This window comes from Chiroxiphia lanceolata, chromosome 4 (assembly GCF_009829145.1).
Source record: "Chiroxiphia lanceolata isolate bChiLan1 chromosome 4, bChiLan1.pri, whole genome shotgun sequence".
NCBI lineage: Eukaryota > Metazoa > Chordata > Aves > Passeriformes > Pipridae > Chiroxiphia > Chiroxiphia lanceolata.
In genome coordinates, this window is record NC_045640.1 from 24957683 (window position 1) to 24978855 (window position 21173).

The following is a 21173-nucleotide window of genomic DNA, read 5'->3' on the forward strand; positions in this document are numbered from 1 at the left end:
GTTCCTGTGAGAGGGGACAAACACATGATTCAAATCCAGTATTGTGGTGGTTCTCCATGAACACACACAACCCCAAGTGGAGCTACAAGAAAACTTTATGTCAGAGACTGAAATGGTTAATGGGCTTAAACATTTTTAAGATGACCAAAAGACTTTTGTCCACTGTAACAAACTGCAAAGACACAGCTGCACATCTACCAAAGTCGTCCCTAAATATGCCTCCTAATTTGGTCTTGGAAAGGACCTTGAGATAAGATAAGGGGTTACTGCTGTCCAACTATCCCAGGTCAAAGGAGAAGAATGTACAAGTGTAAGAGATTGAACTGCTAACATTCGAATACCTGCAGTAACTGCCCAGGTGCTGTAGGAGTCTGGTGCTGACGGCTCAAACACTTGGATAACTGCTTTGTCAGTGATGCACAGAGTGGCCTCCCAGGTCCAGAAGGGCCTGCATACCTGAAGCTACAAAATGGACTTCCAGGTAAGGGAAGAGGCTGATAAGAGGCAAATTGTATGAGATAGAATAGTCCTTCTTATGCCACCATTCTCCCTTACGTGATGACCATAACGGGCCAGGATCAATTCAACTACACCGACAGCTGCAGCATCTTAGAATGTCTCAAACACTCATGAAATGTCCCATGATCCAATATTATATCATCCAGGAGAGGTACAGGGGGTGTTTCCACCCAGCCTCTGCACAATATAAACCCCATGAAATGAGAGTTTTGTGGACTCTTTCCCTCCACCACTTGATAGATACAGTCTGCAACCACTGAGAAGTTCAAAAGAAGAGGACCAATGGGATGTCGTTGGAATCTACAGAGTAGTGATATCTTTTTTCTACTTAATCTGTTTCTCTGTCACTCTCTTTCTCTCCCCCTCCCCTTTCCCCTATCTCTCTCTCCTTCCTTGAACTTGTCATTAACTGTTAAATAAAATCCATACTGTTGACTTCGGCATATGGTCTCATTTGCACCTTAATCCAGGCAGAGGCATCTCTCTAATAATTTTAATAACTGGATCATAACACCTTCAGCTTCCACCTCTGATTCCACTCTGAAGAAGAAGAAATGGACCTGTCAGAGCTCTGGGATAGGGGTACTATTTAACTGTGCTAAGAAATAAACACAGAAGTGACAATATGCATTCGGAGTACTACACAGTACTCTGCAGGCTCTGAGTCAGCTCCTATCTGCGGACACCAGCATGTGCTTTGGGGCTTCACCAGGATCACCCAAGAGGTTGATGAAGTTCTTGTGCCAGTCTCCCCACAGCTTCCTAGGAAAGGCAGAAAACCATACAGGAGAGGCTTTAATGGGGAGAGCAACGTATGTGTCACTGGGTACTTTGGCAGTTTTCACTCCATCAGTCATCTGTATTCCTGCCTTTTCCTCAGCCATTATGTGGAGCTTTAAAAGCAACTTTACAGAAAACTGTCCCTGCAGAGTATGTTCTGAGCAGTGCTAAAGTTTGAGTCTCATTTATACCAAGATGACTTTCCCTGGAAAGCGAAGGTCAGGATACCGGGGCAGGATACCGCAGACATAGAATTTTACTGGGATGCTTCTACCATGAATTGCATGGCAGACACACTCCTCCCTGGGGTTAGGGTGCCTCTTTGGGAGAGTTCCCTGTTACTCTAGAAAAGGCTCCAACCTCACAGAGCCACACCACGGTACACTTTCACATCACCTCATCTTGGGCTAATGTTAGCAACATAATTACCAGCACTGGCTGCAAGACTGGAATTTTGGGTTTCTTTCAGTGGTTTGCTGTTATTTACAATGTCATCATTCTCACATTTGTTTCCTTACTTCACTGCAATGAAGCGAAGACTTTCCAGCAGTTTCATGAAACAACAGCCCCCTTGCAAGCCCAGTAGCAAGGGCCTGCCCCAGTCCAAAGAAGGGCACAGTTGGGCACTCCTTGGGAAGCTGAAGAGACAGAGGCAGAGTAGGAATTTGAGTTCCTGGAGGGAAATCAAACTCCAAAATTATAAAATCAACCCTTCTCTCTCTGCCCTCAAGCATTCTGAATTATTTATAAAAGCAGCTTAAGCATGGGAGATGATCATGAAGAGCCAAGACTCAAACCTCTCCCATCTGCAGTCCAAGGGAGTGCCATTTCACAAGGGATGTTTCCTTTCATCGTCAGTCTTGATTTATGAACACTTCAGAAAAACAGTATTTCCCAAAAAAAGTTTGCTTGGGACAAAAAAGTCACCCTCCAAGAGAAGTTTCTGAAATAAAACTTCAGTCAGATCTAATAATTACACTGGCATAATCACATCGATAAACCATTCCACAGGGAACCTAGTCTGAGTCACTTTAAATAAAAGGTGTCTAATCGTTCAAAAAGAAATATAAGTCCACCTCTACCTGACACAAATCAAGAAGATGACTTAAAGGTAGGAGATGTGGTATGACTGTCTGTGGGCAGCGAGGGCTGGTCTTAAAGTTCCACGTTCAAGTGGGTCCTGCCCTCCCAGAGGATGCTGACGTGCTACGCCAGGACTGCACGTCCACCCTGGCACAGTCCCAAAGTTAGCAAGTGCTGAAAACTACCACCCACATACTCCTGCACTATCTCACTTCCAATGTCCTCTGAAAAATGGGCTTTTTTTCTTAAAGCACTCTCACAAAACTCTGTACGTTGTTATTATTATTACTGTTGTTGTTAAGCTGTGGACAATATATGCATGGACAAATCCTAGAAAAAAAAGGGTTTTTTCCAGACATACAAAACCTTTACTTGTGCAAAGAGAAAAATTTTTTAGTATGAAAGAAAATTTGAGGCTACCTAAACAACACAAACAGAACCACGTTTTCACAAGAGCTGCTATAGTCAATTCAAAAAAGTGGGGTTTGTAAACAAATATTAGAAAAACATAAATAAAAATGAAGCTCGGGAGAAATTAATGAAAGAAGTCTGTTTACAAAACCTAGCTTCTCAGTAGTTGGAGACTGTACATCCTTAGTCTTTATTTTTTCACAAGAAAAATACAGAAAACAAAAGAAAAACCAACAAAATAGCACACGAAGGAGTGTTAAGTCAGGACACGCAGCGTTATACAGAGTCAGGGATACACCCAAGACTGCTTTGCTTGTTGACAGTAATCAAGGAAGACCATTGCTCTTTAATTACATTTTTTAAAAGTCTTAAACTAGTAGGCACCCATTAAATTCTAAGCTTTCCACACCTCCCTATTTCATCACCTTCCGTAAGTGTATAGGAAATACATTTCCTAGCACTGGGCTTCAAATAAACCATTTTCTATTTAAACTGTTATGTGTTTCCTCGATTAAAAACCTCTTGCTATTTTCCTAAGACCACACACTATTATATTAATTAAATCTATGAAATCATTCAACAAAACAGTCAATGCTATAAACGGATGAAATATTAGCTTACCACCAAAGAAAACAATACAACTGCTATACTCCACACAGACCTAATTCTCCCCTTCACATTATTTAGGAATATGCATATGTACAGACAGAAGATAAAGTTAGGGACTAAAGCTTAAGGCTGCACCAAGTCCTGTACATTAAGACTGCAACAACTGTGAATGTGTAATACAATAGCTGAGATGGTGCAATTACTCGCTATTTATGCAAAGAAAACAAAAGTAAAACTATGTATTTTACCAGCACTTTCATCAAGATCTAATCTGCTTTCAGAGATTTCATTATGATCCACATTTCCCAAATACTGGCCAATTTCAATACCATTACTGTTGGATGTCCAAAAACCTATGCTATGTTAGGAAGCTGCAAACCCCCTTAAAAAAACAAAAAAATTTTCATACCGTAACAAAGCAAAAACCAAAGAAAGTTTCCTGGCTTAAAAACCCTGACAGCTTAAGGAAAGGGAAAACTTATCTTAACAAAACCATAAAGCAATCATGAAGTAGGTATTTTGATATCTCTATTCTCAAACTGAAGGAATTCTGGTGCCAATTCATTCTGATGCAAGTTTTGGCCCTGGTAGATGATAGGAGCCCCAGGGTTTCCCCAGGCAAATGATTCCACTTCTTCACTGTCTGCAACTGTTCAACTAGACTACAGGAAAAACATTTTAGACTATTCTGGTAAGAATCTAATGCTCATTACTTGTTCTCTCTAAGCAGGACTGGATTTGATTAGATACTTCTACACTAGATAATTTGAAAGCTCTGAGCTTCAAGCCTAGGCATGGGATGTGAAATATCATGTCCAGCCATATGCCGAGTGGAAATGTTGGAAGGCCAGTGATTTAATGTCAAGTGATTCCAACAGATCAGTCCAACTCAGTACTCTAGTATTTGACCATCAAAGATCTGTCAAAACTGTAACAACCATTTATTTCCTCCATTCTAGTACAGAGAGTATCCCTCAAAAAACTCCTTGGAAACATAGTATCTAAGTTGGCTTTAATACACCATTTCAACATACCTTCAAGACATCTATGACTAGTGTGTAGCAGAGAATAGCCATGCCTTAGTACTTCCTAGGATTTAGCCTTGTGGTTAGAAAAAACCCCACAAAGTCAAGTTCTGAATACAGGATCTCACCAGGCAGCTCCTCATGTCCAATGGCAAAGCCACTATAGGAAGTCCCTGTCCTGCCACAGCTGTAAACTCCCACTGCAGTTTCCTCCTTGCATCAGCCAACGCAAGTATGTGTGGAGCTGGGTTTCAAAGAAGTTTTTTAAGAAAAAGAAAGAAAAATACAGAAGTGAGAGCTTACCAAGCTGGCTTTGACATTAAGAAAAGCCATGTGGGATCATATTCTTTGCTACAGCAGAAGGAAGAGTGAATACTGAAGTTAGCCTACTACAACTTCACCTCAGCAGTCTGAGGGATCAATTGAAAGTGCACAAGGACCAGCAGTAGCCTTTTGGAGGTGGTGCACTACCCCACACAGCTCTCCAGCAATGTCACATCAGCTCATTTCCCACAGTCTGCACTGTGAAACCACTGCACTATGGTAGCTGATAGAAGGAGCGAGGTGATAAATTTTAGGAGCTGCCTTTGCACTTTTACAGAAGGCAACCTTCACTAAGAGTTGATATAATATAATACAATAGGATACAATTCAGAGGAAAAAACAAGTGAGTAATATTGAACTCAAGCATATAAATAATCTGAACTGGAGATGTTAGTTGCAGTGTGTAAGCAAGTGAAGCTATAGTGCACAGTGACATTTTAGGATGAACTCAAGTAGCTTATTAATTTGAAGGTATCTGGTACTGAAAACCCAGGATGAAAGTGAAGAGGAATAGCAGCTAACCTTGGAACCCTATAATAAATGAAGTTGGAGAACTTGAACACAAAACACAGCACAGAACACAGCATACTGCAGTAGATTTGGTCAAGTCACAGGGCAAGCTGCTTTCTAAAGTTCTAGAAAACACCTCTGCAGTTTAAACATAGATCAATATACTTACCATTTGGGTACACACACAGGAAGGCTGGCATTGATTAGAATACGTCAGCATTCTTTATAAATACTATTTCAAAACTTATAGGCTTAGCAGCCTTTAAACGTAATAAAGCAACAAATAAATTAGACCAACTGCATACATACATGAGCTGCTTGGCCGATAGTGAGCCCCTGGGTACCGTCTGCCCATAGTGCCAGTCAGCACATTACCACACGCTGTCAGCTGCTTTCCAAGTACAGATCGAAATTCTTAACTGAGGGAGAAAAAAAAAAGTGAAGATTTAGTACAACAGCTGTATCTTTTTCATTAAAATGCTAATGACCCCTACAAATTTCAGGATAACTACATCTATAAATTATTCATAGTCATGTTGTCAGAGGAGATGAACTGTTGTGCTGTACATGCAGCACAAATTTATTATTAGTGGTTGTCCTTCATTAATAGGCTCACATAAATTTTGAGGCACAAAGAAGTCTCAAGTCATACTGTAGCTTCTTTTGGCCCACGATACTGACTAAACCACACACACTGCATGAGTTTGCTTTTGGCTTTTAATAGAGTTAGCCAGTAGGTGAGATTTAATAACAATGTCGTCTTAAATTCTGTGAAGCAATCGTTAAGCAACAAGTTTATGAACAGCTTGCCATAGAAGCAAAACTTATCTGTGCTACGTAACATTGATCACTTTGAATATGTCCCTAAAAAACACAGTGTCTTCACAGGAATGCAGGATACTGACTCGTACATCAATTTTCTTGAAGTATCAAAACAGCAATCAAACAAGGAAATGCATGGTACATCTTATGGTCAGTTTGGAATAACAAATTGAAAGTCTTAATTGAAATGCTATTGAACCCGTCAAATTATTAGCATAAAATGTTTTAATCTAAAAACAAGTCCCATTGAATCTTTCTTCTGTGCAGGATTTTGTAGTAAAATATGGATTTCAGCTGCTTTTCAGCTTTACCTTTTTCTTAGTCTACCTGAATAGCCTTCATATTCCCAGATGTCTTCCAATATATATTGCATGTAAACCACACAATTTGTAAAGTTACATTTTCTCTTATTTCATTCTCTCCCTTGCTAGAAAGACCAAGGAAAGCAACAAATTCTGGGGAGTGTTTTTCCTAATTCATTAAGGATTTTTACTGTCTCAGGCTGCAGCTACAAGAACATACTTGTTCTATCCAGAAAATAGAGATATCAGGACAGAGATGAAATACCACTGCACCAAAACTGGGAGAGTTCCACAAATCTTCAGACATGTCAGTTCCCCGCCTGAGTTACTGAATTAGATAAGCCTTTTATATATATTGGCATCCATGCAATTCTCTGGTGAGCTGGTCTGGGAGCCAACACAGCTGAAAACTCCATATACAGATATATTTTCAGTCAGCTTAGGCTCCTGAACTGGCTCATGGTGGTTGCACAAGTATTAGTAGCTAGTGAGGGCAAGTGGAAAGAACGAGACCATGGCAGTCTAAGTTTAAAATGACTTAAAATGCATTTGCATAACATTGCTACAGCCTCTGTAAATAACTTCTGAAATAGACACCTACAAGCCTGCATAACTGACAGTGCAAAAAACAGGTAAAGACCTCCATTATTTTCCAAATCAGTGCTAACAAAGCATGTCCTGTTCAGCTCCCCTCAATGGAGAAAGTTCAGTCAATCAATGAGACAGTACTCTCCTGTCACTAAAAGAATTCCGGCTGTTAAGATGAAAAGTGAATGGTAAGCAGTAAAATTAACATTCAGTCAAAAACTCCTGCATTTCTTTTGCAGGGCAATATGGGACAACTCCTTGCCATGGGCCAAACAGATCTTTTCAAATTTCTATGGTGGCCTACTAATTCAACACATGTTGTACAAGGAAAAAAGCTGCAGATGGCTGCTTCCCCTTTCCTGGTCTATAGGAATAAAACTAAAAATACACACTTATTAGTAGAAAAAAGCTAAGTCTTTTCTCATCCCAAATAATTCATAACAAAAGACATCAGAACAGTCTTTAGCTGTGCAAGGATAAAAAAACATTTACTGAGGGGAAAACAAAAACTGTAACCGGATGACAGTATTTACAATTCTTTTCCCTAACTTGTGAAAAAATTCAATCAGTATGTATGGAGCTGCAAGATTACTCATTTTTCATAAATGCATTCCTGTCTTTCTAGAACGTGTACACTTTTCCAAAACTATAACACTATCTAAATTATATCAAATATTTGTCTACAGTTGAGACATACTATTCCTTCCCTACCTGGTACCACTGCCTTCTGCACCATACCATAACAAAAAATCCTAACAGATATAAATTAAGAACCCCAAACTTCACAGTTACGCTCTCAAACAGCTAAAGCACAGTATGGTCCTCCTGAAGTAGAGTGTCCACTGTGGGAATAAACCACTCTTTGGAGAGGTCAGGTGGGGACCAAAAGGCATGACCATTTTTATATATCATATTTTAAAACCCCAGAAATCTCAGTGGAAAAGACAACATAAAGATATATGCTCATTATAGCAAAAGTTCCATCAGTTACTGTATAAAACAGGAACTTCAAAGATTTACAACCTGGATTAAGGCCAACTATCAAAAGCCAATTTAAAAGCAAGTGCCATACACTAAGTGAAGTTAAACTGCACTGCAAAATAATATTGATACTGGGTTGTACATACCAGCAGGGACATACCCAGATCTTCAATGAAGACGCTGCTTGCATTTTGGGGGTTTTTTTGTGGGGTTTGTTTTGGTTTGGTTTTATTTTGTTTTGTTTTTTTTTCCCCAAGAACCATTTTTGAATTGCGACCAGACTAGCCAAAACGGCCTGACTTTTCTTTAAGCACATCCACTGAGGTGAATCTCAAGGGCATTTCTGGATTTCAGCAAGCTCAGGGAACTCTCACAGAAAGGTAGGTGACTTTGTTGGTATCCAAATGCCATAGCTAAAAGCATCTGAAAACTAGCACTTATTTTCCATATACCTCCATGAGAATGATAAACAAAATGGAAGGAGGTCTCAAATACTGTTTTCAAAAAGTCCAAGTATCATGCATGTACAAGTTTGGGTTTGGTTTTGTCTTTAAATGTACATGACAGATATCCAAACCTGCACCTGAGTTAAACCTGAATGTACCTAATATGTCAGATCAGGTCTTCTTATTAGTTTTTAACCTGATCACTCACATTTGTTTTGTAAAATATGTGTTTTGTAACAGCTTTCTGTGGGTTTTTTGCGTATTATTCTATTTCAAAATTGCTTTAAACATGTTTTATAGTGATTTTTACAGCTTCATAGTTAATTTTAAAACTACACATACACCATGTAGTTTGTATATGTAGTACAATGGACATATAGCCTTATGACCTCTCTTCAAGACATAACTTGATAGAGCTCTGCCTGAAGGGGTTGGTTGGTTTTTTTGTTCACTTCTGATAATCTTCCCTGATTCGTTTCAGGTGACCAGCCCCACGATGCAGCAGTTACAAACAGCCATGGAAACAAAACCTGAACTCTACCACTGCATACCTGCCACCCAGGGCAGCACTGGAAAGCATTACCCACTTCAAGTCATGCCAAGTCTTTTTTAGGAGCTGTGGTGACAGAAGTACCAGCTACTCATCATCACACATAATGAGGACATAAATCATCTTGCAAAGAGGCCTGCCATGACTTTCAACTGAGACTGTCATCTTTCTACGCCACTTTCTTTACAGAGCCTCTTTTGTTGCAACGCTTCTATGTTTCTTGGTTTCTATGACTGCTACGTAAGAGTTTCATTTTACTTGTATTAATCTTTTGACACTATGTAAAAAAAAAAAGGAAAACTAAGTTCTGGTACTGTTTGTGGGTTTCTTTCCCAATGAGAGTGTCAAAAAAAAGAGTTTTGTCCATAAGACAAGGCACACAGCGTCCAGTTTGTCTGAACTAATTCCATTACCTATTGTTTGAGGACAAACAACCCATAGTCCAACCTCCATACTATTAATGGCCATTAAACATATTTTGAGTTTCCTCCGAATTTATTTTTTCATGCATGCTGCTGTTCAGGAGGTCAGCTGACTCTTAATCTTCCGCGGTTCTCTACAAGCAACATTTGCTATAAATACGTGTGTGTTCAAACACAAATGTAAGTACATTCACACTGGCTGCTATTATCTCATAGAACAGATTGTGCCAGCAAACCTACTGCACATGCTCAAGAAAAAGGATATGACTGCAAATTACCTACAGAAGTCATCCAAGTGTGACTGACTACATCACAACACTTGCAAGGAACAGCTACACACAGTGTCGGGAAAGAAAAGGTTATTGTATGATGTTTCTTAAGGCACAACTACTCAAAAAATTACATTCCAGCACTCTCTGGGTGATATTCTGACAAACAACACAATCCCACCTTTAAAGCCTTGCTTTGAATACCAGGAAATAGCCCTGCTAGGGAATGGGTAAGAGGAATGCCTTGCATTGCTTTAAAAACACACTCAGGCACAGGTCCTAAACAAGCAGACCCACTATAGCAAAGGGTTGAGATACTAAAAGAGGTTGATATAAAAAAATAAAATAATTTTAAAATCAGCCTGTAAGGCTGGTGGATGGCTCATTTTGAAATAAAAAGTACAATTGTACATACACAGAAATTTTGTTTACATACGTACATATTTGCATATTAATGCAAAAATGCTTCCACAGTTAATCCCTTTTCACTTTGCCTGCTTTCAAAGGAGTGACGGGCAGCATCACCTGCATGACAACCTTAACGAAATGCAATTTAATCAAACAACCAAAATGCCAGCCAGGCCATTAGAAATTTGTGCTGCTGGTTTTCTGGAGGCACATAGGAGACAGCACATTCATTTTCTGTATTGGGAACAGCTATTGGATGCACATCTCTCAAGCCAAACTGCCTCTTGGAAAAAGCACAATGTTGTACCATTCAGATATCTTCTATCATTGCAAGTGTGACCTTCTTTCAGGTCATTAATGATTCATAACCATTATTCTTCATCTAATAACCACATCTTTTTTTAAAAATAGATATTTTCATTTCAGGGACATTTTTTTCCAAGTCTTCCGTTACCCAAGAGACCTTATCTGCCTTTCCAGTTTTGTCTGGCAGCACTCAGACTGAGGAGGTTATGCTGTCCCCTCCACCTACCTTTGCTGAGAGGTAGGGAGCCAACCCTGCTTTCCAAAGGATTCACTCCCTGTCATCTCCACCTTACTGGCACAGGATAAAAGCTTTCTGGGACCGGAAAGACAACCACAATCCCACAGCCAAGGGATGTCCTGCCTGCACTCCAGCCCTGCCGCATTTGCCACGGGTTTACCACACTTGGATCTAATAGTAGACATGCTCAGAGATCTGTAAAGTCCTGTCCTGCCCAGGAAGTCTGGCAATTCCATCATTTCTCCTTTCAACAAATTCTCACTACTCAAATTCTTGTTGCCTGCAGGTATTCTTGCTTGCACTTCTCTGTCCTGTATATTTTTTTGCTGCTTTTGTGCTTCTAAGTTCTCCCCTAACAAGTTTCTGTTTGGATGCTTTCCCTCTTCTCCATTTTTGAGAATTCCTTCATGAGGGCTTTTCTTATTCTTAGTCATCTTTTCCAGGTACTGTGTCACCTGCCTGGTCAGTTGAGGTTCCCATACATCATGTGGGGACAGATGCTTCAATTTCTCACTCTGTTCTGGTGGATATTATCAGTGTTAGTCACTTGAACAAAACTTCTACTGTGTCCCCAATTCACGTTTAAGGCTTTGCTTTACAGTCCCTAATTCATCAGAAGTGTGTTTTTCTGAAATTTAGCATTTCAGTACTTCTGCAGCCAGATCATGTAGAGCAAGCTGAATTCAAGACAGTCATGGTCCCTTGACCTTAATCCCCTGCACAGACGATACATGCTTTCTCAGTAAAACACACATGCTTTTTATATTTATTATGAATTGTTATCTTAATGCACATTTTGTTCAACCGAACAATAAAAGAAAACATCAGAACATTCTGTGTACAATTATACAGTCAATATATATTTTAACACAAAGAAAAGCACCATCTATAATACTGGCAAGTTTGTCATAAATAGAGTTAACTTCATTCCCTCCAGTGCAGCTATCTGAACTGATATCAGCTAACAATCTCAATTTTACTCGCTCATTAGTGAGAATTTGTTAAGTAGAAACAAAGTTGCAGATTAAAAAAAAAGAACTGTGGTGTTCTGAGCCTCTGGGACTGCAGCCAGGTTAGGTTGTAAGCCAGAAGGAAGCCTGGCAAGCTACAGAACTGTGCTGGAGTACAAAGGTATTACACGATCAAAGCAACCATCGCTGGGTAAAACAGATCTCCCCGCAATGCCTAAACCAAGACAGTAGTATTTCAGACACATATTCTGAACCTCATTTACACCAAAATCCATGAAAAATATTTTTCAAAGCTGAATGTCAGGTAAAAACAGTATTTCTAAATGAGAAGATGCTTATTTCTGCTGAGTTAGAAATGCCACCATGCTTTTTTTTTCAGCGGGAAGCTTTCCAAGCAAGCTAAGTTTTCTCTTGTAGCATTTCACCACTACTCTTCACTTCCCCTTCCCTGTATCTTATAGGAATGAACACAGTGTTGTTGCTGTCCTTCCAAGAATGGGTGCAAAAATTGGAAGACAATTCTTAGACAAAACAGAAGCAGATTCCCCAGAAAAATGTTGTAATTTCTGTGTTTGCCAGCTCTCAAATAACTACTGGGATGAGTTACAACTTCTGTCTCCAAAACCAAAAAAGTTTGTCACCTCTCCAGACAGAAAAACAAAACCAAACCCACCACATTCTAGACCTTGCTGCTATCCTACATTAATGCTGAAACATATCTTAAGAGAATGACTTTGTATTATTACTCTAGACAAAAATTCCCAGTTTACCTATTTTGTCCACTTGCATCTAAATGATCTAATCCAAACTCCCTGTGTTTTACCCTTTCATGGAAGCAATGAGCCCAGCAGAACCCACCTACTGCTCAAAGTCTGGGATTTCAAGCCAACGCTGTTTTTAACTCCCATGAATAGTAGAAAGCCCTCAAAAGATAAGTTGAGCATAACAGAATTGAGCCCGGCTGGTTTTCAGGGTGTGAGGACAGAAGAGAATTGTAAAGCAATACAAAAACCCTGCACTGACATTTCTTTAAACAGTTCCTTCCGGAACAGTTGTTCCATCAGCAGCAGACACCTTCTGTGACTTTCCTTATCTCTGTCCCAAATAGTGACTTTCTATCTCAAAAGTAAAATACAAAACAAAACCATAAGAATTCTGTTTGTAACTTATTATTCATTCCTCTTGTCAGAATTTCCTACTTTTATTGAACTCAAGCACATATCCCTTGTCTGCAATGTAACAGTCACAGCATTAGCTGTTGCTGCTCCTTGGGGACCTGGTGGTAGCAGATGCAGTAACAAATGCAGTGTGGGTTGAATTTTGATGCTTCAAAATAGGGATTCCTCTAAAAGTTTACATAATCATTTTTATATTAAATATATATTTATTATATAAACCTATGACTCACATAAATATAGCTAAAGCTTTATATATATTTATATTTTTGTGTGTGTAGCTGCTTCCTGACCACTGGACAACCAGCTAAAATACAATTTAGAGCAGAGGAATGACAATGAAGTAAACTGTTACTTTAACAAAATTTCATTTTACCTGTGGCAATGGAAGGCTGTAAGACACTAAAACAGGCTTTCTCCATACTTGATTTTGATCTCAGATCCTGTATACAAACTTCAGCAGCCCAGACAAGCCCAAGTATTTTCAAGTATTTTTCAGAGACAGTAAAATAAGGAAGACTTAGGGAATGGACAATTATCAAAGCTATTGTACAGGAGCTTTGATGCACAGAAGGAACCACAAAATGTTTACCACAGAGGAGGGAAAACACAGATTAACCAAAAGAGTGGAAAATACTGAATGATAAAAGGAATTTTCAATTAATATTGTCATTAATGATCCTGCCACAAAAGGTATCAGTGAAATCTGGTGACAAAAAATTTGGACATTTTCCTGCAAAGAGAAAGATCGAATCATTAAAGGAAAACTGGATGCCAATAAGGAGCATAATAGAAATGTAATGAAGAACAAAGCACAAGGTCATTTATTCAGGGAATCACTAAGAAATTCTGCTATCAGTGTTGGGCTGTGATTCAAATGTTTGGATATGATGGAAGGAGACCCAGCTACATCAGCAGGGTGCTGCTCTGAGCTTCTAGTCTGATGTATGCATGGGGGCAAGCAATTTGTTCTCTTGGTTACAATCTGTCCTGCAGAGCTGAGAAAACACTGATAGGGTCGTGGGAGGTAACATCCAGACCTCATCTGAAACAGCCCAGTAGCATCTGGTCCCTCACACACCAGGGATTAATGGAAAATACAGGGAATTGGAAGATAATCAAGGTGATAGATTTCTGCCTTGTACAAGGATATTAAAGGTTTGTTTTACAGCAAAATGAAGGCCAAGAGAAGAAACAAAAACTTCAAAGTGTAATGTTGGCACAAGGAACAAGTTCTAATTTCCAGCCTAATATCGGAGAAAGGTGGTCCAAGAATGACTCTCCAAAACTGTATAAAATCATCTAACACTACCTTAAAAGTTACAAATTGTGTAATATGATGCAAGTAAGAATCTGAATGGGAGGTGATTTTTTTTTTTAATTGACATTTTTCTGTGCAATTCACAAAGAGGTTAATGAGAAAGTTTAGATTCAACAAAAAAAAAAAAAGAAAAATCTAGCAGGGTTATAAAGGTGGTTAGTGAATAACAAAAATGTCTAAAGTTTGGGGTTTTTTTAAAGTACCAAAGCCAACAAAAAAAAATCACCTAAGATCTAGGGTATCTTGTTTCAAAGGATAACATGGTTTTCATCTAATAGGATTTGGAAGAAACTGTGAACAGATTTTTCACTCTGCCTTCTGCACAATTTCTTGGCTTTCTTACTTCTCTGAAGCAGTTGAATCCAGGAATGACTGAAAGCAGATGAACTATTTCTGAGGTATGATTCAGGATTTTAATCTCTATTACTTCCCCCACCACCACCCTTTAAAAGTCCCATTTTTAGGTGTAGCTCCCAAGCATGTGTCTGAATGTCTCAGTTTGTCATAAACTCGACAAGTGCTGCATCTCTTTCCAACATCATCTTTTTGCTGCTGAGCTGAAGGAAGGTCTACAGTCTTATTTGTAGGAAGTAACTCATTTACATTTCTCACTAGAAAACAATTCAGACCTCTGGGGCTTGTTTTGGTTTTTAACCCACAAGGATATGAAGGGAAAAGAAAGTCAAAGCCATGAGGAACTTATAAGGACAAAAGTGCTGTAGTATACAAAGAGAGTACACAAAATAAACCTCTCCTTTGTTTCCAGTTTTGGGAGGTTTTATGGCAGAGCCATTTGATATAGAGAACTGTCATACAACATCTCTATTGACTAAACAGTTGTTCATCAGCCATAAAAACCCTCAGTATTTTAGTAAATAAATAAATGTTGGAAAGAGTAATTTCTGTAGCATCACAGGGAAAAAATTACTTTCAGTTAATGAAATAGGAAATAAAACCCCAGTGGTTTTTAGGTCTTTCTAGAAGGAAACCACACAAACTACCTCTATAGCTTTATAACAAAACCTCATGATTAATGTATCAGTGTCATAACAAAACAGAATCATAAAGTCATAGAATTATTAAGGTTGGAAAAGACCTTTAAGATCATCCAGTCCAACCACTAACCCAGCACTGCCACGTTCCCCACTAAACCATACCCCCAAGTACCATGTCCAAGTACCATGTCTTTAGAACGCTTCTAGGGAAGGTGATTCCACCACTTCCCTGGGCAGCCTGTTCCAATGCCTGACAACCCTTTCAGTGAAGAAATCTTTCTTAATATCCAGTCTAAACATCCCCTTGTGCAACTCAAGCCCGTTTCTTCTGGTCCTGTCACTGGCTACCTGGGAGAAGAGGCCAACCCCCACTCACTACCACCTCATTTCAGATATCTGTGTAGAGTGATAATGTCCTCCCTGAGCCTCCTTTTCCCCAGGATAAACAATCCCAGGCTAAACAACTTCTGAAAAATTTAATGAAGTAGTAATTGCACTGAAAATTGTATTGAATTTTTTTGTCAAAGTACTTGCTCAGCCTCACCTTCCCTCAAAAACAATGTCTAGAGGAGACAACCAAATCATATAATGTAGGATTTGTAGCTTTATTGAACTGAAAAAGTATTTGAAACCATTGTGTAGCATATTGAGATATGGTCAGCCTTTTAGGATGCAGTCAAGATAGGGTTCATTATGTGCAGTTATCACATAAGAGTTCTATCTTTCTTGATAGAAGAACTTATTCTAGAAAAAAACCATATTTTTTAGTATTAAAAATCTGTCAGAATAATCAGAATAGTTTCATGTTGTTGCTGATGCTTCCTAATCACGAGGCATGAATAATCACATTAAATATTGCAATGCTCCATTAAAAAAAGCAATTTATTTAACATTTTCTAAAATGCTGTTAATTTCTACCTCATGGTGCCTTTCTCCATTTTTTGACAAGTAAGATGAGTAGGGGGACAATAAAATACCACCTGAAGACAATCAACCAGCTACAATTCAATTATTTCTTTTCAGATCTCTCCACAACACCCTCTCCTCCTCAAGGCAAGAGCTGTGTCCTTGGTTTGCAAGAACAACTGCTATTAATATAGCAAGAAATTTATTTATTTAAGTATCATTTAGCTACACTACCCAGTACTACACCTGCTGCTGCTGTTACCAGTGGCAAAAGTGATGACAAATAATCACAGCACTGGGAGCAGAAGCAGAGGCTATTCCATTCACCTGCTGCAACCGGAGAAGTTCCCCCAGGGTTTCCTTCACTACATATTGTTAACAAAATCAAGCACCAAAAACTTAGCCTGATTTCATAAATAACATCTTTCACAAACAAGCAGCTATTCTTACTAGTTCTAATCATTCTATAATTCTGTGATTTTAAGTGATGATAACATAACAGGAACTTTCTGATAGCCTGTGCTGATTAATAATCTGCATGACAACTCTATGTTTTAGAAGGATACTGCTTGATTCCCACGTAATAATTGAGGCTCTGTCAAGTAGGTATAGAGACTAAATCAAAACAACCTGAAAAAAGAAGTTGCATCATTACCCCAAGCCTCCTGTGTGTTACGGACCACTAAACCTGTTTGATTAATATACACAAAAAGCATGAAGACCAAGATTAACCCTGAGCCTTTCCATAAGAGCCATCTTTATTGCACTGGCTAAAACAACTGCACACCAACAGGAGACTAGCCCAGGCTGGCTAGAGTCTCATCATTCCCTTTGTGCAAAGACTGCTTTAACAAGAAATACCTCATTGGAGTGTAGCTTTATTTAGGGAAGAAAAAACAAAAATTAACAAAAAAAACCCCAAACCCTAAAACTTATGAAATTCTTCAGGATGAGAAGTTCTTTCTAAATAAGGAATTCTCTGCGAAAAGTAATATGAAGCATGAAAGATCATTTTCTAAATCCGTGTCTAGATACTGGCATTTATCTTCTCTCTATATTTTAACTAACCAGCTAAAGTGGAAACTCACAGGATGAGAGTTTGCAGCTGTGTACCCCACAAGTAAAGCAAGAACTCGAGGCGTGCATAAGATTTCTCAGTGGCTACAAGGCTCGCATACAACTGAAAGCTCTGCCAGCTCACCTCCACGAATTAGGACTGTACAAAATAACACCCTTGGTAAGGATCACATCAGCAAAAGCCCAGAAGAGTGCTGCTGCATTTCAGGAGGGTAGAAAGGAAATCCTGATGGAAAAACTTACTGCTTCTGTCAGCAAACAGTGCAGTTTTTTTGCAGAGCTCTGCCAATACGACTACTTGTATGGCACAGACAAACCTACAGACATGCTTAGCCCAAGACTTCCAGCTAACAGCACTTTCATTCCAGACTTCTCGCATATCTCATTTCGGAAGATGAGAAACCCTGTGGCTTGCCAGGTACTGGTAAGTACATCCCCAGCCTGCAAAGTCACGTGAGAAGGAAGGGATAGCCAGCAGAAGCTGGTGTTGAGCGTGCCACCAGGTAATCCCTCCACATAGACAGCCTCAGCTGGAGTCACAAAGTACTGCTGCTGTGGGCCTCACTCCCACTCTGAGACCCACACAGAACCATTTGGATATGTCGCAGGAGGCTGCACTTCTTGCACTGCACAGGACACTGATATCCAACACAGGTGTCCCCATTAACAGATAGCATTATTGACACCATACAGGAGCAGCACTACTATGAATGTGTATAGCCTTTTCCCACCTGAGGTGCACAGCAAGTCACAGTACAGATAAACTGCAGAAACGGATAAAGCATGAACTCTTGCTGGAGTACTACAAGAACTGGACCACTTTTGTTCATTAACATCATGATAAACAATTTAAATACTGCACAGAAATACAGGTACCTCCAGTCTCTGTGCTGGGAGAAACCTAGAAAATTTGGTGTTTAAGACATAGTACATGAAAGTTCAGAAAGAGTCCTCCCACCCCACAGGATCCCCAGAAATGGAACAGGTTACTTACTCTTCCCAGCTCGTTGGTGGAAAGCCTGTACTAAAGCACCAAGTTCTAGAGTCCTGGGCACCAGCTCTCCTTCAGGTTGCTGCAGAAATCAGGCAAGCTGCAAAACAAAAACAAGTCACATACTAAAGTTTTCATTTATGAAGAGTCAGGAAGAGAATAATGAAAACTACTGAGCTTGCAAAGGTGCAGGTTACCAGAAGAAACCTGCACAGCCATCCTCTGTGGCAGTGGGAGATGCAAGGCAATGGGAGGCTGGGAATCAGATGAGCACAGACTGAGTAACCCGAGCAGCCACCTTCAGTTTACATCCTTAAAACCATCTGCATTCAACAATGTGCACAGAGGAGAAGCAAAAGCAGAACAGAGGGATCTGTGTATCACAGTGCAGGGATCTTCCCGAAGCAGGCAGGTGTCATGAACTGCTGCTGGACTGTGGCAGCTCGGGCACGTTAAAACACGCTGCAAAGCACGCTTTAAATTCTCTCTCCCTCCGCACTGCAAAACAGACCTGCAGTTTTCCCCATGCACAAACACTGAATATCACAAAGAAAATTAACTTAGATGATAGAGATGAACCCTGAGTTAGGAAAGAGCAGTGAAATGTGCTCAGTAAACAGTATGTTCATAAAAAATCATGTTTTCAATTATGCTTGTGTTCAGTAGACATCAACTGTATAATTTATTTTTGCAAGGTCTGTATGCTGCACCACAGTTACTCTACCCCTGGTAAATGATTACATTAACACTATGGCATTTGGTACTGAGAAATATATTGGGATTGTCGCCACATAGTGACAGAAACACTGTTATCCCCCTCATCAAAAAATGCTCCATCAGCAGCACCAGATCCGTCAGTCAAACTGTGCTCTAGGATTCAGGGTATTATTCAACTTTATATTTGTTCCCCCATCTGGAGAAATTAACTATGAAAGACCAAAGATACAAATCGCATCTGCTGTAGAGCTTCAATAATATTTTTTTTTATTTTGTTAAAGCAAAAGCCAGACTAAATCAAGTCAAATTAGATTCCATTTTAAAGAGAGATTTATTCCTTTGTTCTAAAAGAAATCCAAGAACTATAAATCCTAGAAAGTATTGAGACAGAACAAATCATTTAAGAGCTAAAAACATTCTTGCTAAAAAACATATTTGTCATTTGTAAACTTGAAATTAGAAAAACCTTTTCATAAGCCAGCTGAAAAGCAATTTTAAAATATAAAGCTTTTTTAAGAAATCAAGAAAATATATTCACAGTTTATTATTAATAATAAAATTGCACTTTAAAAAAAAAAAGGTATTCAAGGAGGCAGGAAGAAAACAGACCAATGTTCACTAAACTAATATTCTAACTTAATTTAGCAGGCACATTTGTGGACTTTTGTATCAGATTATCAGATTTCAGTATTCAAGAGAGAGGAGAAAAAGAAGAAGAGAAAGAAAACACGTTGTTAACATCTTCATACTAGAAAAGCCAACTAGCAAGTTCCTGATGCTTGCGATTCATGGGTTTCAAATAAACAAAACTTTCTGCGTTAAATGCTGAGATCCTAAACTTCTCTACAGACTGAGCATACATGCTAGCATTCCAAATAATTTTAAGGGGTTTCTTCCCAACGTAATCAAAGAGATGCATCTGTCTGTGTTGGTACAGCCATTTTTATAATTAATCCTTTTCATCCTATATATAAAATGTAATTTGTTTTAAATCAAGCCTAGAGTAACTAAAACAGAAACAGTAATCAATTCAATAAAAAAATTAGGCAACAACTCAAAAAGCTTTTTACACCTGAAAGAAAACAGTTTTATGATCCAAACTAAGACAGGGTCAGCCATCAGTTCTGAGATCAGAGGAAAACCTGAAATACAAAGTAAGGGTCTCAAAGGTTGGAAAAACAGCCTCTTCAACAAAACAACAGATAGAAAATTGCAAAACAAAGTTTCAACAACAGAAATCTGACCTCTGACCAAAAGTGATATTAACACTAATGGCACAAATTCCTGAAACTGTGCTGCCACACACCCAACATTTTCTATTTCCCAGTTGAGAATCCCCCACCCTGTCCTTCCCTTCCTCTGCATGGTGCTGAAAATGTCCACTTCTCCACCCACATTTTTACCACGTTGCCTGCCTTGAAAATTGGCAGACTTAAAAATTATTCGTAACAAAGAGAGAAATTTTTTTTCTTCCTGTTTATAAATCTTCATATTTCAAGAAAAGCTCAGACAACCAACAAAGTAGTCAGCTCAGTCTCCCAGGCCTATGCAAGCCAGAATAATTCATTTAGGACTTTATTAAAAGTCATAAATTGGAAGGCAGATAGCATGCAGGCACCGATACCCTTCTTAGAGAAGGAATCGGCAAATGCAACGCCCACAGATGACACAGTAGGAACATACTGTTACCATTAATAAAATAAACAACTGGTTGGTTGAGGTAATAACAGGTGCAAGTTTAAAAAACTAAATAGTCCCTATTTCCTCCTTTTGCAAAAATGGGGCTATAGCTTCATATCCTTGAAGTGAGATTAGATATTTCTGGGTACTTGGATTTCTGTGGGACACAGATCTGCAATCCAGTTCTCAGCTAGCTTCAGAAACAAGTCATCTCACAGGTGCCTGTGTGCAACCTGATCTTGAGCACATTACAGAATTTCAGTTACAATAATAAAACCAAACACCAGTAAGCAAAGAAAAAAACTGAGAGTTATTCCCAACTCATAAGATGCTAGAACAAAACGTACTTTTGCATATCTCTCAAAACAGAGACAAATCTCTACTCAAGAGAGACTCCTTGCGGATTTGTAACATCTGAACTCAGACCAAATCTACTTTCTTGAAGTTTAGCAGGAATTTACCAAGTAAGGAATCACTGCAGCTTTTCCCCCCCTTCACTGTAGCCGCACTTGTGCGTGGCAGCTTCCTGACAACAGCTAAGAAGGTTAGCTGGTTTGATTGCTCTCCTTTCCAACCACCTTGCCCTTCGTAAGGAACTTTAAAATTCAGACTAAATATGAAAGAGGCAGGTTCCTAATCACCGAATTTCAGCTGGAGTAATTCAGTACCAAAACAGGTTTTATACTTCAGCAACTCTTTTCCCTGAAGCGCACGCACTATATAGGTGGGTTGCTCAGCAATGACATT

At 39.1% G+C, this 21173-nt stretch overlaps 1 protein-coding gene across 5 annotated transcripts in view; it reads right to left on the reverse strand.

Annotated features, from left to right (window-relative positions):
- Positions 1-21173, reverse strand: part of APBB2 (amyloid beta precursor protein binding family B member 2) — a 181900-nt gene that overhangs the window by 105287 nt on the left and 55440 nt on the right. For all 5 annotated transcript variants that reach the window (XM_032684724.1, XM_032684726.1, XM_032684722.1 and 2 more), the window contains exons 2-3: positions 18033-18129; positions 5571-5680 (exon numbers count right to left, since the gene is read on the reverse strand). Coding sequence is in view for 1 of the 5 variants with exons in the window: in XM_032684734.1 (XP_032540625.1) it covers positions 5571-5616 (46 nt within the window). In the remaining 4 variants the exon portion in view is untranslated. The remainder of the gene's footprint in view (positions 1-5570; positions 5681-18032; positions 18130-21173) is intronic.